General features: G+C 39.8%; 1 protein-coding gene and 1 long non-coding RNA gene across 2 annotated transcripts; one reads left to right on the top strand and one right to left on the bottom strand.

The window, feature by feature from the left end:
• Positions 1 to 10,166: 10,166 nt before the first annotated feature.
• On the top strand, positions 10,167 to 10,823 carry LOC129744332 (uncharacterized). Its single transcript, XR_008736895.1, has 3 exons — positions 10,167 to 10,271; positions 10,361 to 10,472; positions 10,541 to 10,823. It is a non-coding gene; the product is annotated as an uncharacterized LOC129744332 (long non-coding RNA).
• Positions 10,824 to 11,526: 703 nt separating this feature from the next.
• LOC129741344 (uncharacterized protein K02A2.6-like) lies at positions 11,527 to 17,585 on the bottom strand. The gene is made up of 4 exons (XM_055733068.1): positions 17,070 to 17,585; positions 16,939 to 17,010; positions 12,156 to 14,431; positions 11,527 to 12,100 (listed from the first exon to the last, which is right to left on the bottom strand). The coding sequence occupies exons 1-4, from the start codon at positions 17,583 to 17,585 to the stop codon at positions 11,527 to 11,529; spliced, it is 3,438 nt and encodes a 1,145-aa protein (XP_055589043.1).
• Positions 17,586 to 17,801: the final 216 nt, after the last annotated feature.

Below are 17,801 nucleotides of genomic sequence, written 5' to 3'. Positions count from 1 at the left end.
CTAGTTGAGTCGTTTCACTCAATACCCATAATGTGGTGATTTCATGCGGTTTTCAGTGATTTAAATCATTTTTAAGTTCAGGGGAAGTCGCCATATTGGATTTCAAGATGGCGTTTAATAGTAAATTTCGACTTCTAGTCGTTTGGTCCTTTCACCCAATACCCATATTGTGGTAGTTTCATGCGATTTTCATTGATTAACAGCATTTTAAAGTTCAGTGAACGCTGCCATCTTGGATTCCAAGATGGCGTCGAAAAGAAAAAAATCGACATCTTCTTGTTTAGCCTTTTTATTCAATACCCGTATAGTGGTGGTTTAATGCGGCTTTTTGTCAGCATTAAAGCATTAAAAGTGGAGCGGATGCCACCATTTTGGATTTCAAGATGGCGTCTGATAGCGAAATTCGACTTCTACTCGTTTAGCCCTTTCACCCAATACCCATTTTGTTGGGGTTTCATGCGATTTCAAGTCATTTACAGCATTTTAAAGTTCAGCAGAAGCCACCATCTTGGATTTCAAGATGGCGTCAGACAACGAAATTTGACTTCAACTCATGATTTATTCCACGGGTCATTCACAACCAATCTCTTTTCATTCAAAAAGTCTGTCCTCATTTACTGTACTAATGATTAACAACTCAGAAATGAGGAACTCATCCTTAGCGTGTAATTGGTTGGCTTGCGAGAGAAACGTCAAATCGTAGCTTTTTTTTGGGGTCATCATTAAACCATAATAAAACAATGAATTGATTCACGCCATGTTGGTTGCGAAATCGAAGGGCACAAAATGACGCCATGTTGATGGATTCACAATGCAAGCATTGGAAAATATTTTTTCAGGCCTTTTTTCCATCAATTCCATCATGATTGACCATCAGATTTGACGAGGCGCATTTATTTTAAGATACTATTTCATAAACATTTTACCTAAAATCTTTACTGGCAGTAGAAAAGACGCTCATTATATGGTTAAAACATTGGTTTTTTATTTACTAATTTTACCAGATCATATCTGAATAATGCAATCATCATTCATCAATCATTATGGTTGCTGGAAAAAATAAAAAAAAAACTCCGAGAACTCACAGAATCGAAAAAAAAAATTTCTAACATGTTTTATAATAGTTTTTTAAAAGCTTTGGTGACCAACAATGACCAACAATGATATGTCTTGATGACGTTTCTAGGGTAGGGCCAAATAGCCTGATTTTGGCTTTATTAGAGTCCAGGTGATGTTATAGAATGCGCTTTAGCTTTTTATGAAGATTAATGCTATAGTCCAAACAAAATTTTGCTGACCATAATAAAGCTTAAATTGATACTTGGGAGATAAATGCAAGACCCAAAAAGTATAAACTTTTTCCGAAAAAATTGCCTTCTGTTTTCAGCCAAGTTTCAAAAAGATTCTTAATGCAGAACATGGAAATCATGATCTCTATTTTGAGTTCTGACTTCAAAAATAAAAAAAAAATGGACAACGAATTATGCCGTCTTGAATTACCAGTTTTAGAGATTATTTAACATTTTGAAATGAATGTTTAAATAAAATGCAAAAAGAATACAAAATTATGATATCTAAATTTATTAGCGTAAATCAATAAAAACCACAAACATTTATTTTTGATTTTCATAGCGTAGTAAAATTGTAATTGTAATTTTGCAGTTTTTATTGAATTTAAAAAAATATATAAACTTAAGAACCCAAGAATTTTAAGTTGAACGTAAATTTTTGATTTAAAATTTAAATTACAAGTTTCGAAAGTAATTTTAAAAGGTACCATGTAATTTTTGTAGCACCCATAAATGTTTTAAAGAAAACATTTCTTAATCTTCTACTGAATATATGGTCTCGAAATTTTTCAAAATATTTTTAGCATGATTCAGTTCTGTAAATAACTGAAAAATATATTTATAATTTAAAAAAAAAAGTCATGTCATACATAATTTACACAGATTTAAATAAATATTTTTATTTAAAAAAATCTCAACGTATTCATAATTCATTCAGTAGAGGGTTAGCTTTGTTATGCAGAAAAATGTGGATTTGATTTCAGTGAAAAAAGTTACAGTTAATTGTTCAACATATATTTTCATTTTGAGTTAGTTTCTTGGGGTAAAATTATGAACAAATAACTGTTCCGGTAAATGATAAAGTTATAACATATTTTTTAGTGTTTAATTGGAAACAACCCCTGTATCAGAGAGAAAAATCTTATAAGTTTTGGCAAACACATGATAAGCTAAGGCTAACTCTAATAATTTATGCAGAAACCAAGTTAAAAAATGTACAAATAAGGTTTTGAAAATCAAAGAGACTTAACAGTGTATACAATATTTTTGTAACTATAAGCTTAGTTATAAAATGCAGATTACAATAAATAAAACCATTGTTTTTAAATTTGATAAAAAAAAACCTATCATATACATTATGAACATTAGTCCAAAAAATTATTTGTGCAAAGTTTCAACTCAATCGGACTTGATTTTGGGGTGCCTCAATAATGACAAGAAAAAATAAAAACAGGCGAAAAAAATGACAAAAATGAAAAAAATGACAAAAATGACAAAAATGACAAAAGTGACAAAAATGACAAAAATGACTAAAATGACAAAAATGACAAACATGACAAAAATGACAAAAATAACAAAAATAACAAAAATAACAAAAATGACAAAAATAACAAAAATGACAAAAATGACAAACATGACAAAAATGACAAAAATGACAAAAATGACAAAAATGACAAAAATGACAAAAATGACAAACATGACAAAAATGACAAAAATAACAAAAATACCAAAAATAACAAAAATAACAAAAATAACAAAAATAACAAAAATAACAAAAATGACAAAAATGACAAAAATGACAAAAATGACAAAAATGACAAGAATGATAAAAATGATAAAAATGACAAAAATAACAAAAATGACAAAAATCACAAAAATGACAATAATGACAAAAATACCAAAAAATGACAAAAATGACAAAACTGACAAAAATGACAAAAATGACAAAAATGACAAAAATGACAAAAATGACAAAAATGACAAAAAGGACAAAAATGACAAAAATGAAAAAAAAAGACAAAAATGACAAAAATTCCAAAAATTCCAAAAATAACAAAAATGACAAAAATGACAAAAATGACAAAAATGACAAAAATGATAATAATGACAAAAATGACAAAAATGACAAAAACGACAAAATGACAAAAATGACTAAAATGACTAAAATGACTAAAATGACTAAAATGACTAAAATGACTAAAATGACTAAAATGACTAAAATGACTAAAATGACTAAAATGACTAAAATGACTAAAATGACTAAAATGACTAAAATGACTAAAATGACTAAAATGACTAAAATGACTAAAATGACTAAAATGACTAAAATGACTAAAATGACTAAAATGACTAAAATGATAAAAATTATAAAAATGACAAAAATGACAAAAATGACAAAAATGACAAAAATGACAAAAATGACAAAAATGACAGAAAATGACAAAAATGACAAAAATGACAAAAATGACAAAAATGATAAAAATGACAAAAATGACAAAAATGACAAAAATGACAAAAATGACAAAAATGACAAAAATGACAAAAATGACAAAAATGACAAAAATGACAAAAATGACAAAAATGACAAACATGACAAAAATGACAAACATGACAAAATGACAAAATGACAAAAATAACAAAAATGACAAAAATAACAAAAATAACAAAAATGACAAAAATGACAAGAATGATAAAAATGACAAAAATGACAAAAGTGACAAAAATGACAAAAATGACAAAAATGACAAAAATGACAAAATTGACAAAAATGACAAAAATGACAACAATGACAAAAGTGACAAAAATGACAAATATAATAAATATAGTTTCTGAGGATGGTCGAATAAAGTAGACCGAAACGTAAAACAAGCGAATTTTTTAAAAACATCACCGAACAAAATCAACAAAAGAAACCCCGGAAAAAACTTTGTTTACCGTGTAGCTGTGGGTGGGGTGGGTGGGTATAATCTTCCGGATGCAGTAATTTTGAGTGAGCGAGTGAAGAAAATCGGAGTGATACAAGGGAGCACGCAAAGCACTGTTTGCGTATTTGGTTGTTGTGAAAAAAGTTCATATATAGAAGCAGAAGGAAGAAAAACATGAATCCAATGAAAAATACAGTAAAAAATCTCGCATTTGTTGAGGGTTAAGTGGATAGTGTGGTGGTCCAAATGGATGACATTTGGATTCCATTATCGGCATTAGATTTTGGGTTTGAGTTCCATTATCTGCCGATGGGTAAGATGTATTTATTTGAGATATATGAATTTACTGGAACCTTCAATCAGCTGCCAACTGGCCAGGTGTATACACGGATGCCGGAATACCTGTTGTAAATGTTGAACATGGAAAATGTAAAGCATTTTGGACTTGTTGTGTATCTGATTGAGTCGTTCTCCCAAATTATACTTCCATGAACACGTTATACATTCATTTCATAACAGCTCACACGAAATCATGGTGTCGGGTATAGTGTTAACTGCATTGTAAATTATTTATCGATAGTATTATAAAAATGCATGAAAGCACATACTTTGATGAAACTGCGGTGAATCCGTGCACCCATGGTGGATTATCTACATACATACATACATACAAAACTCACGGTAACTCCGAGGTGACTCGATGATCGTAACCTCACGCGCGGTGCAGAATAAGGGCCAACTTCTTCAACACGACTTGAATGAACCTTTTTTTTTCGAATTCGTGTGTGTCTGTTTTTGACACTCTGTATTTTAACATGACATTATCGTATTCATTACAATGTGATATTAATTGCAATCAAATTCAACGTCCTTATCCGATTCCGTGTCATGTAATTTAAAGAAATTTCTAATTCAATTATATTAGGGATTACTTTTTTTAATGTTGCTTTGTACTCTTATAAACAACCGATAACACTTCATTCATATTTTGTATATCGTTCATCTGATCTCTACAAGCGCAACAGATCAGAAATTGATTCTCGACTGCTTATGGCACACATCGCCGAACCACCACGTCTTCAGACTCCGATAGTGCTGGGACCGGTTCTTGGCACTCGGATCGTGCAACCTGACGCAGAACTCACAGAAAAGTTCCGAAGGCACGATCCGGTAGTGATGCTTCCACCAGAAGTATTTCACGTATTGGCGGGGGTTGTCTATCAGGTACAGTAGATGTTTGACCAGCTTTTCAACCGTTTCGAAGTCCTGCGCATCGATGAAGGAATGTGGAGGAGCGAAATTTTGATACTTGGCACGTCCGAATACTACCGGAACCACGAAGATTTTCAGCTGATTGTACAGCTTTTCCGTAATGTAATCATCGCAGAGCGAGTTTTCGAAAGCGAAATAGAACCAATAGTCTCGTTGAAGTAGCTCGTCACATTCATGCCAACACTGCAGGTTTCCACACTTTCCGTAAACATCCACCGGTATGAATTTTTGAATTTCTGCCAAAAGTTTTTCTGTGCCCGAGAAGGTTTTACAATGTGAAACGAACTGAGCGGCAATTTTGGTCTTCCGGGTGACCAGCTGAAGTAGTGATTTGTTTTGGTAGTTGGGATCTCTAGGAAGCCACTGGGGATTTAAGGTCGGAGCCACTTTTAAGGACGAATCCAGGGATGCCATCTCAGCGTACGTCCACACAATATCCCCATCCAGCCGATAGGACATGGTCCAGTTGAAGAAGTTATTGAACCTCTCGAGGGATCCATAAGTGTGAGCCGGAGATTCCACGTTTGCGGCAACGTAGATTTGTTTTGAGGATCGGATCCTGGGAGTATCGATCCAGGACTCTCCCACGTGGAAAATTATGGCATCGTAGTCAGAAATCCTACCCAGCAATTGACGATCATTGGTTATGACACAATCCGTTGCAGGACAGTTCACCTTCTGGAAGTAGTCTTTCCCAACTGTGTCCGCCGGAAGACGCCATCGAGGTTCACCCCAAAGGGCGGTATACAGCAGGATATGTTTGGTAGTCACTTCCGGCCAATGTGCGTGTCAGATGTTTCTTCGACGATCCGATAGCGACTGCACGACGATTTTAAACACAAATCATATACGGTGGACGGAATAATGAACAGACAAATTAAGCCAAAGAGGTAATGATTTGGGTAGGAAAATAAGAACCGGTAAACACCCGAATATTTCATTCCGACTTCAATCTACTCACTAGCAGCTGCCAAACAGCACTGATCTAACCGACAAAAGCCGACCTTGGTTCATCGTTCATATTCCCGCCTCTCCGTTTCTTTCCGGTAGAAAGAGCGCGCTCCAATATCGAAACCATATCAAAAGACGAAAGAGAATAGGAACCATCGCCGTGATATCCGCGTCCGTTCTCTATGAGGAAGCCGCCTACGCGCGCCACTTTCTTCATGTTCTTCAAAAGTAACCATTCTCACACCTTTCCGGGTTAAGTGATCTTTTGACTTCTTCCATAGAAGTCATTTTTTACTTTCTCTTGAGAAGTGAGAATGTGGTTAATTGAGGATCAAAGTAGTCGGCGGGAATAATTGACGTTAAATTTTCGAGCTCCTAAAATTTTTCGAATATTTTCTATATTGTTTCAAAAGTTTTCAAGAGTATTGCCAAACAATCAAATATATTAGCACTTTCGAGTTTGTGGACATATCAACAAGAGAAAGGAAAATGAAGTATTGGAAAATCAAGTGATGTGTATCAAGTGAATGATCAATAATAGAGAAAAAGCGTCCGGATTCTTTCAACTCTAAGAAAAAATTGGTCTCATTGCTGGTTCCAGTAGAGGATCCTTGATCCCACAGTTTAAAATATCCAAGCTAAGTATTCTCTTTTATCTATTAATGTATCAATTTGAACTGCAAATTAAAAGAAACTGTCCATTTGTGAAATGTGATCGCTCAGAAAAGCTTCAAATACGACCGAGACACATTTATCGATAGATGCGGTTCTCGGGATTCTATAATTACGTGCGGTCTACTGAGATTTTTTTGAATTTCATTTTCGGAACCAGCGCCCGATTTCACATTAGAAATAACCTTCAGTTTACTGAGTTCAAAAATGCTGTAAACTAGTGTAATTACAAACAAGCCCAATTTAACAAACCTGGTTAAGATCTAAACGGTCAGTTTCCACCTATTTGACGCCACTGTCGCTATTTCCTTGTGAATGAAGAATTCAAATCCCCGGGAAAGAGTATAACACTCTCTGGAAAAGAGACCTCTAAAAAGACCCATCACACTTCACGGCAACAAGTGCATACGCTATATGCTTCCAGCCCATAAATAATTCAACTCGTAAAAAAAACCCAAACGTGTTACGCTTCAGCTGGGTTCTTATTAACAGCAGCGAAGGGCTCAGCTTAGTTCTACTATACAACAAATGTCTTTTGACCACCGAGCAAGCGAGCCCTCACAGAGTACTGTGGAAGAAGAAAGAGACCCTTTCTTGCACCCCATATTTTCGGACTTCCAGCTTAATCACACCAGAAGATACGCCACAACCACGTGTGCTGGTTGGAAATCATATGCACCCAACCATCGGATTGTGACCGTTTTTTTTTTGTTTGTCAGAGAGCAACTCCCTTGCAACAAAGAAACACCGACAATAGTCCGGAATTTAGCTTGAGTTTTCATTTTTTTTAATATGAGTAAGACTTTTATTTCGAAATCAGTGTTAATGCCATATTAAGAATGTTACAGACCGACATCTTACGTTCGTAGATAAACCGATTAGCTACTAAATTGTTCACTAACTTGCAAAATTTTTCCTGCTTAACGCTTCATACAATTGTTTTTGTTAAAATAAAATAATGTAAAATCTGAAACTGTAAAAAGGCTATATCTCACCAAATAAGTTGTCATCTTCACTGATTCAGATCCGTTCGTTTTTAGTGGGCAGAAGCAGGGCTGGTGATATTTTGATACTAGGGTCCTATTGCAACCGAAACTTAGCCTGGTAGCCTTGCAGCAAAAATTGAGGCAGAACCGACGTACAAAGGCCACTGCACGTAACAATCTTTTCCATTTCGAGAAATTTTGCCAATCAACCATTCGTTGTTCCTGGACCTCTTGATGGACTAAACACTCTACCAATTCCTGATACAGAAAGCGAATGGCCTGCGGAATCCATAGTTGAAGTCGAAACTGAGGAGGAATGATACAGAAAAGATGGTCCTTGAAACCACCTAGAACTAGGGGTGAAGTCGAATCCTCGCCCCCACTTCGTGGCATCGTCGGCTACATTTTCTTTCGATGGTACCCACCGCCACTCCTCAGCGTTCGTACTAGTCAAAATCTCTCCAACTCTGCATGCGACGAATTGCCTATAACGTCGGGTATCCGAGCGAATCCAGGCCAACACCGTTCGTGAATCACTCCAAAATGTGGTACTTCGGATTGTCAGTCTATGCGTCTCTTTTATACTTTTTTCTATACGTACTCCCTCTACCGCCGCTTGAAGTTCTAGGCGTGGTATGGAAAGTGTTTTGAGTGGTGCAACCTTCGATTTTGCTGCCACTAAAGCGCACCGAATCTCTCCACCTATCTTTGCTCGAAAATACGCCACACACGCATAAGCAAGCTCACTTGCGTCGCAGAGGATGTGCAACTGTATGCTCTCCGACAGTTGCGAACTCAATTTCCCAAAGTAATATCTATTTATGCGGACATTTTCCAAATCTTTGAAACGATCTGTCCACTCAAGCCATTTGCAATGAATTTGATGAGGGATTTTGGTATCCCAGTCCGTTTTGCTTCTCCATAGATCCTGTATAATGATCTTGCCATGAATGATGAAGAATGATAGAATGGATCGAACAGAGACATTACAATCTGTAAGACATCGCGTTTCGTCGGATGCACTTCACACACAGGAGCCGCAGCAAAGATGAAAACGTCTTCAGTGGGCCGCCACAACATTCCCAGAACACGTTTAGTTGAATCGGTATCAAGATTTATATTCTTTTCCTCCGTGGCGATTTTTGCTCCGATGAGTTGAAGAAACATTTCAGAGTTTGAAAGCCAGTTATGAATTTGGAAACCACCTTTACCATGTACGTGCTTCACCTCGCTGGCCAACTTAGCAGCCTCTTCAACCGTATCGGCACTGTCCATCCAATCGTCAACGTAGTGATGATCGATGATCGCCTCTGCTGCTAGGGGATACTCGTGAGCATATTCTCTGGCGTTTAAATTCTTCACGAATTGTACAGAGCTCGGTGAACAGGATGATCCAAACGTTGCCACGTTCATAATGTACGTTTGGAACGATTTGCTTGGGTCGTCTCTCCACAATATAAGCTGAGAGTTACAGTCTTCTTTACGAATCTTCACTTGGTGAAACATCTCACGCAAATCCGCGCAGATAGCTATGCACTTTTCTCGAAAACCAAATAAAACCTGCGAAAGAGATGTCAACATATCTGGGCCCGGTATCAGCATCGTGTTCAAAGATATGCCATCCACTTTCGCTGCTTTGTCGCAGAATATGCGAATCTTAGATGGTTTTTTGGGATTAATAACTACTCCTAATGGTAAGTACCATACTATGGGATTCGGGCCCCGTCCGGTGGAATCGCCTGATTGGCGGTGCCGACGTAGGCCTTCAGAACACTTACCCTGGGTTGCTTCCTCCGCCGACTCGCGATGAGACTGACCCCGAGTCGGGAGGCGAAGTGTTGCCGGTTTGCCTGGATTACCGATTGGGTTGATGTTAGCCTTGAACAGTATTGTGACACCGCACATCTTCCTCCTTCTCTCCTTTGAAAATGAAAAAAAACTTACCTACCCAGAAAAGTTGAATCATGTTTTATGTTGTCATAAAATAAAAAAAATAGTTCATCTAATAAAACCCATTACATATTCAGTGCAACTTTTTTCAGTGTACAAAGTTTAAACTCATCACTATTTCAGTGGGAGAAAAGTAAACAAAATGTTTTGTTTCGATTATGTTGTGCACGCACATATTTTTTTAACCAAAAATGATTGTTTTTCATGCATTTTTTGATATTTTTAAAAGAACTCCTAAAATTGTTGTTTTTTAACCGTAATGAATTGTTAAACTTTAACCATTTTCCGAGTTCATGATGAAAATGTTGATAATGGTTAAAATTCAACAACTAAAATGACTGAAAAAAAGTCGCCATGTTTGCAATCCCTGAAATGTTTGTTTTGTTTATGGTCTCGTGTTGTAATCGTAAATAATTTTTATAAATTCTCCTGAGATAATACAAACTGTAAGTATTCGCTTGATAATACCAGTTAAAATGATTAAAAGAAATTTACTTAAGCTTGAATTATCAACTCTTTTAAATTTCATTTTCAGGCGAGAATTGTGAAGCAACGGATATCCGAATTCGAAAACAGCAGCAGTTCCGCCGCGGATAGAAATCCGTCAGTTGACTCAACGAAACCTCCAGTTGTCGCCACGTCTATGAGTAAGTACATGTCGTTATTGGAAATATCACCTATTCCGAGATAAACAACCATGAAAATATAATTACAGAATGTTCCGGAACTTCCTACATTTGCTGCATCAAGAGGTTCATGTCGGTTCGTTCCGAAAATATGCGAGGAAAAAATCAGCACTTAAAAAACTGCAGAGCGGGAAGCGTGATGTGCGAACATAGAAGCAGCAGCGCATCATCCGCAGTGGTAGCGCAGTGGCCGATACAAGGATAATCGAGGCAACGATTCCCTCGACCGGCTAAACTTTTTCCGCTAATGCAACATCGTAGTGCCAGCTCCTCTACCAGCATCCAACAGAGCAGATAGCTGTGAAGGCTACTAAAAATATCAATGTTTTAAAATAAAAAAATTGTTGGTACTTGTATCAACAGGTGTTACATTGATTTATGAATCTGTTATCCGGATTTAAGGTAACTCATGGTCATTTCTGAATATGATATTTGCTTAATGAATTAATTTTAAGACGATTCATATGTGGGAACAAATATTTCCTTTTGATTTCGGCCCCTTTTTTACTTTTTCGACCATGCTTGAAAAATAACCATTATTCAAGTTCTCTATGAAATCTCATTTTATGAGTTTTTCCTGAAAACTCATAAAATGACTTGATCCACTAAACTGCCATTATGGTTATTTTTCAAACATTTATGGTTCAACGTGGCCCAGCGTGTGGTATTTATTTTCGTTTTAACAGGTTTTAACGAACTGCCTTGAAAGTAGGTTGTAAAGAAAAACTATTTGTTTTCCTCGAAATTTCGACAGTTATCTAGCTCTCACTTTTTTTTAGGATGAATTCTCGACAGTATCGATATAATCCTTTAGGTAAGAAGGTGTTTTTATCTGCCGTTGCGGTCGTGCGGAAGTGTTTTCGGTGGCTGAGTTTTGGCCAGTGTATGTGGGTTTTTTACTCGGTGAACGCCATTCGGAAACCTTTTTTGTATGGCTAACGTGTCGAGTAATTGTGTGTCCGTCACTGCTCATAAGCTGAAGATTTCCATTCTCTTCCCGCACCACCGTGTATTTTTATGGAAGAAATTTAGAATCACCTTTAGCGGGAGCCGTGCGCTTTATTATCACATCGTCGCCTGGCTTTATTCGGCAAATTCGTGCGCCTCGCCGAGCATCTTCTAGTGCCTTTCCTTTAAGCTTAGACTGCCTGTCTTTAAGGCTGAGTAAGTTTTCATCATGAAATGTTTTACCGTAATGCAAAAGAGGAAGGTTACGTTTTATCTTCCGACCATACATAATTTCTTCCGGAGGGAAACCAGTAATGGAATGAGCCGCAGCATTGTGAGCGTTAACTGCAGCCTTCAGTGCCTCTTTGTAGTCGGACCCAGTACTGATAGCCGTGGCCATAGCTTTGTTCACCAGTTTCATGTACCCCTCAACAAGGCCATTCTGCTGGGGAAACAGTGGCGTAGAAAAGGATGCATGGATGCCGCGGTCTGAACAATATTTTTTATACTGCTCACTGTTGAAAGGTGGGCCATTATCAGATCTGATGCACTTCGGAAATCCTTCTCGGTCAAAAATCGTATCCAGTACACGCCGTGCATGCTCGAAACTTGTGGAAGAGACAGGTGCCGCTATGACAAATCTGAATATAAAACTCATGTAAGTAAAAACTACTGTTAAAGCAAATCTTAACAAACCTTGATCTGTAGTCGACCACTACCAAAATAGAAATACCGCTAAGCTTTCCATAAGGGCCATTGAAATCGATTGCAATGGTGTCCCAAGCCGCTTGGGGCGCGAATTTCCTCTTCATGGGGGTCGGTCTTTCCGGTCTGCCATTGGTGGCACATTCCTGGCAAGATTCAATCCAGTTTTGAACATCTTGATTCATACTAGGCCACCAGACACGTTCCCTCAGAATGCTTTTCATCTTTGCTATCATGGGATGGCCACTATGAGCCACGTCTAACGCCTTTTGTTGAAGTTGTTTAGGAATAACTACGCAACCATTCCTCACTAACATATTATCTTCGACTGACAACTCAGCAGCCACTCGTTGGAATTGAATCAAATCCTTTGCCCAGATGTTAGTTTCTAAAGCATCGATTACTTTTTGTAAAATATCATTTTCCTTTGTTGCCGTACGTATTTCAGATTCTGTTAGGAAACCAGAAACGTTGGACTCTAGAGTAGCTATTTCCCATGGGCTGTGTTGTTCATCAAAAGGCTCATCATGTCCCGTGTACAAGCGGGATGAAGGGTCGGCAATATTGTCATTGCCGCGAATGTACTCCACATCGTAATTATATGGACTTAATCGAAGTGCCCATCCATCGGCTCTTGTCAGTGCTCGCTTTGAGTTCTCCCGGGATCTATTCAGAATGAAAGTTACTCCTTGAGCATCAGTGCGAAGCGTAAAGTGGCGCCCTCGCAAAAAGAAGGAAAAATGTTCGACGGCCCACACTGTAGCAAGTGCCTCGCGCTGATTCTGGGCGTACTTTTTTTCGGTTTCGGTGAGAGATTTAGATCCAAAACTTATGATACGTGGGGGAGCGGAATTATGTTGTTGTACCAGAACAGCTCCGAGAGCGTTGGGACTGGCGTCGGTATATAAAATCGTTTTATCATTTTCTGAAAAATAACTTAACGTTGTTGTTGAAGTTATGATGCTTTCCTTGACGAGTCGAAAAGCCTTCTGCTGTTCGGGGCCCCACAACCAGTTTTTGGTTGCTGTAGCGGCCCACAAAGGGTTCGTTATTTCTGCAAAGTTTTGGATATGGGGGCTCACGAATGATGCCAGCCCAAGGAAGCTTTTAAGTTCAGAAGTCGTTGTAGGATCACGGAATTGACGGATAGCTTTAATTTTCGCTTCTTCTACGTGAAATCCTCTTTCATCTAGTTCATGTCCTAAGAATTTGACTCGTGTCTGTTCATAGATGCACTTATCATTATTAAGAGTAAGACAATTGATGCGCAACACCTTTAACACTTTCGCTGTTATTTTGCGCAATTCTTCCAAGGTGGGGGAGTAAATAAGGATATCGTCAATGTATATAATAACGTTTTCTATTCCTTCTAGGATCCTTGTCATCTCCCGCTGGAACACTTCCGGCGCGCAATTAACTCCGAACATTAAACGGGTGAATCTAAACATACCGGTTTCTGTCAGGAATGTAGTCAGGTCCCGTGACTCCCTGCTAAGTTCTAAATGGTAGAACGCGTTACTAAGGTCCAATTTCGTGAAATACTTGGCGCCGTGGAGTTTAATACGCATTTCATCTACTAAGGGCAACCGAAAATATTCCCGCTTTATGGCCTTATTCGGTGCTCTCATATTAACGACTAGTCGGAAGTCGTTTTTGCCCTTAGGTACCGCCGACATACCGCTTATCCATCTGGGGGCTGACGTTACTTTTTCGATGATGCCCCGAGCTGCCATCTCTTCGAGACGACGTTTAGCAGCCTCGCGATAGGCAGCAGGGACGTTGAAATATGCATTCTTTTCTGGAGGAACACTCTTGTCGATGCTGAATCGCACTCTCACACCCGGAATCTTCGGGAACACAGTGAGATCATCCGCCTCTTCACAATTATGGACGTTTAGGCCGATGTCAAGAAGTCTCAATTCATTAGCAGTACATCTACCGAGAAGTGAACGGCGTCCCTCGTCAACAACTAAAAATTCAGCTTCCACAACTGGTTTAGAAGCTCCGACTACTTCGACTTTTGCTTTGAAAGCGCAATTAATAGTCATGGGATTGGCTGTTGCGTATGCTCGTAGCAGTCGGTTATCAGGATTCGCTATAGGTTCAAGCTTAGCCTGACCGGATAGATACTGTTTCTTGAGAATGGACCAGTCGTTACCGCCGATAATATTGACATCGGCTCCCGAGTCGATTAAAAAACTTAAAGCAAGGGAGGAGCTCAAACGACATTCGACTATAGCGTCCCGAATTGTTATAGCATTTATTTGCTGGAAGAATAAAGGATATTCGCGTTTGATAAAAAAATATTTTCTTATTTCGTTATGAAAATCTATTTTATTTTAATCAATTACGGAACTGTACCTGCTCATGCTCGTCTTCAGACCATCCGTGCAGTGGCTTCTTTTCCTCGTTTTCACGGATGTCGTTCACCGAGTCGATTCGACAAGTTGCTGCGTAATGTCCACGTTTTTTGCATTTTCTGCACTGTTCGTTAACGCTGGACAGAATCCATCTGTGTGTCGTTGTCGGTTACATCTCCAGCAACGCGAACGTCGTCCAAGTGGGGGTGTCCTTTTATATCTTTTCGGATAAACCTCTCTATTTTCGCCTCTAGGACCAGCACGTTTCCTCCGTCGCGTGTTTTCTACGGCAAGAGCCTCAGGTGGATTAATGACTGGGCTGGCAGATACTAATTCCGCATCGTAGGCTTCTCTTCGTGTTGCTGCTTTTACGATTTCACTTGTGGCTCGACCATCTGTTCTTGCGTCTTTCACCAATTCTTTGTTGACCATTCCTTTGAGCAATTACGCTCTCACAAAGCGATCCTGGTCGTTGGGGCTGTACCCACAAAGCCGTACTTTTTCGGTTAGTCTAGCATGGAAGTTAACTGTAGATTCCCCGACTCTCTGGTGCATGACAGAAAAAGCTTCATGCTCAGCAGCTGTATCAGTCATTGATTTAAAATAATTCCCGACATTATCAACGAACTTTTGATAGCACTGGGGGTCGTTCAAACATGGTTTTAGATGGGCTGCTCTTATAATGCTCTGAAGGTTAGCGCCCATAGCAAGAAAGAGTAATTTTGAACGACGAGCAGAGGACATGTTTGATAGAGAGGCGACAATTTCAAAGTTCTCTAAGAAGGTTTGCCACGCCTCCCAGAGTCTGTTTGAAGGAATATCCTTGGGAAAAGTGGGAATTAAATCCCATCGAATTGAACCACTTGCTCCGTCCTGTAGCGGCGCTGGTTGCTCAGTGTTGCGCCCCCAGTCATTGTCGACCAATACCGGTTGCTGGTTTTCGCTTCTTACGGATTTTTCAATCAGCGATTGAAGTAGCTGTCCGAATTCATCCAACCGCTTCGCAAAATCCGCATTACCTTGAACAGGCGTCTCTGTTGCATTTTCCGATTCACCGAGGTCAAAATATTCTTCGTAAACTGGTTCCTGAACTGACGGGGCTCGGACGTATCTCCCAACTTTCGCCATTTTGTTTTCCTACATAATTCGAAGTGAAAAAGTTATTGCTGGCTGGCTGTTGGACGAATTTCATATAGGTGTGTTTGCCTACCTTAATTGGCTTTTCGCAGACGTTCGGGATTATGGGTGCCTTGACAAATTTTCCGACTTCAGACATTTTGACGCTTTGAAAAATAAACGAGCAGTTAAAAAAAACTTAAATTTTCGCTCCGTTGCCGCTTGACGATGTTTCGTAACTGCCTTTCTCTCTGTCATAGATTCCGTTTGTTTCGTTCTGAGAGAGACTCTTATTTTTTTTTCAAAGCTGTTTCACAACTTCAAAGTTTCTGTCATTTAGGGAGCTTCTCTCGCTTCTCTCTCTTGCAGCGATCTTCGAGGCACGTTGTTGACTCTCTAAAAAGCTTTCAGCTGAAGCTGCGAAACGAGAATCTTCGAGACACGCTCTCATTGATCTGGCTAAAGTTTTCAGACCTGATGAGGCGGCCTTTCAGATACTTCTCTACTTCTCTGGCAAGCTTCCAGAAGCCGCCATGCTTTACTGCTTTCCGGGAACGCTCTCTTTAGCGAGCATTCCATGGTTGTCTCCGCTCGCGGCCTTCGAGGCACGCTTTAGCGTTGCAGGCAGACTTTCTAAGCCGCCATATTTTGCGACCTTCTAGGCACGCTCTCTGTGGCAACCATTTCAAGGTTTTCTCCGCTCGCGTCCTTCGAGGCACGCTTTAGCGTTGCAGGCAGACTTTCGAAGCCGCCATATTTTGCGACCTTCTAGGCACGCTCTCTTTGGCAACCATTCCCAGGTTTTCTCCGCTCGCGTCCTTCGAGGCACGCTTTAGCGTTGCAGGCAGACTTTCTAAGCCGCCATATTTTGCGACCTTCTAGGCACGCTCTCTTTGGCAACCATTCCCAGGTTTTCTCCGCTCGCGTCCTTCGAGGCACGCTTTAGCGTTGCAGGTAGACTTTCTAAGCCGCCATATTTTGCGACCTTCTAGGCACGCTCTTTTTCTCTTAGGCAAGCACTTCAAATTTACCTCTCGCGCGGCCTTCGAGGCACGCCTCAGGTGAGCAGGCCCTCTCGCTCCTCTGAATCAGGCCGTCCGCCCAACGACGCCATGTTGCCGCAAAAAACTTTAGTTTTCTCCTCCTACCGACAATCAGGCGATTCTCGCGGGAAACCCTGCCATTTGAAATCAAATGACCAGCCAAGTCTCCTGGCAGGATCGCCAATATGGGATTCGGGCCCCGTCCGGTGGAATCGCCTGATTGGCGGTGCCGACGTAGGCCTTCAGAACACTTACCCTGGGTTGCTTCCTCCGCCGACTCGCGATGAGACTGACCCCGAGTCGGGAGGCGAAGTGTTGCCGGTTTGCCTGGATTACCGATTGGGTTGATGTTAGCCTTGAACAGTATTGTGACACCGCACACATACCCTTCTCGGGTCCATGTCGTCGAGCTCCTCGTCTGTGGCTAGATGAATGTATCCTTTTTCTACGTACTCGATCATCTGTCTTCTTACGCTTTCGCCGATAACCGGATTCTTCTTCATACGCCTTTCTAAACACTGATGTCGACGCTCTGCCATGGGTCGACTATTGGGAAACTCGAAGTCGTCGAACTTCCATAGGAGTCCGGTCTCAAATCGTTCCCCAACCCGCTTCGTTGTGGCCTTCAAGATTCCATACGCTCGCTCCTCTTCGATCGACAGGGGGCGGTGCACCTTTTGCCAGCTTCTACTTTCGTCTTGAAAATGTTGCTTCACGAGGTCATGAAGTTCTCGGTCACATGTACATTCATCGATGTGGAAACTGGACTGTATTTTCCCTTTTCCCGTTGCACCATATATCGACCAACCCAATCGACACTTTGCAGCAATGGGGGCTCCTGGGGGTCCTTCTCGTATCTTCTGGATTACAGTCACGAACAAGTTATCGTTTCCTATAAGCATCTTTGGGCGAATGTTCTCGTAGTCACGTATAGTCAGGCCCTGAAGATGTGATGTGGAAACTGCGCGGACAATTCTCCAGTACGTATCGTTTGACTTGGCAAGTTTAAACTAGCAACAGTTCGAGCTTTGATTGTGAATTTCTGCCGCTTCGAGCACCCTCTCACTTGTATCGATACACGTTTTGATTCCTCCTCATCTCTAGTTACACTTGCCGTC

Source organism: Uranotaenia lowii, chromosome 2, assembly GCF_029784155.1.
Source record: "Uranotaenia lowii strain MFRU-FL chromosome 2, ASM2978415v1, whole genome shotgun sequence".
In the NCBI taxonomy this organism is placed as follows: domain Eukaryota; kingdom Metazoa; phylum Arthropoda; class Insecta; order Diptera; family Culicidae; genus Uranotaenia; species Uranotaenia lowii.
Note: the sequence above shows the minus strand (reverse complement) of the source record. Positions and strands in the feature narration are given on the sequence as shown.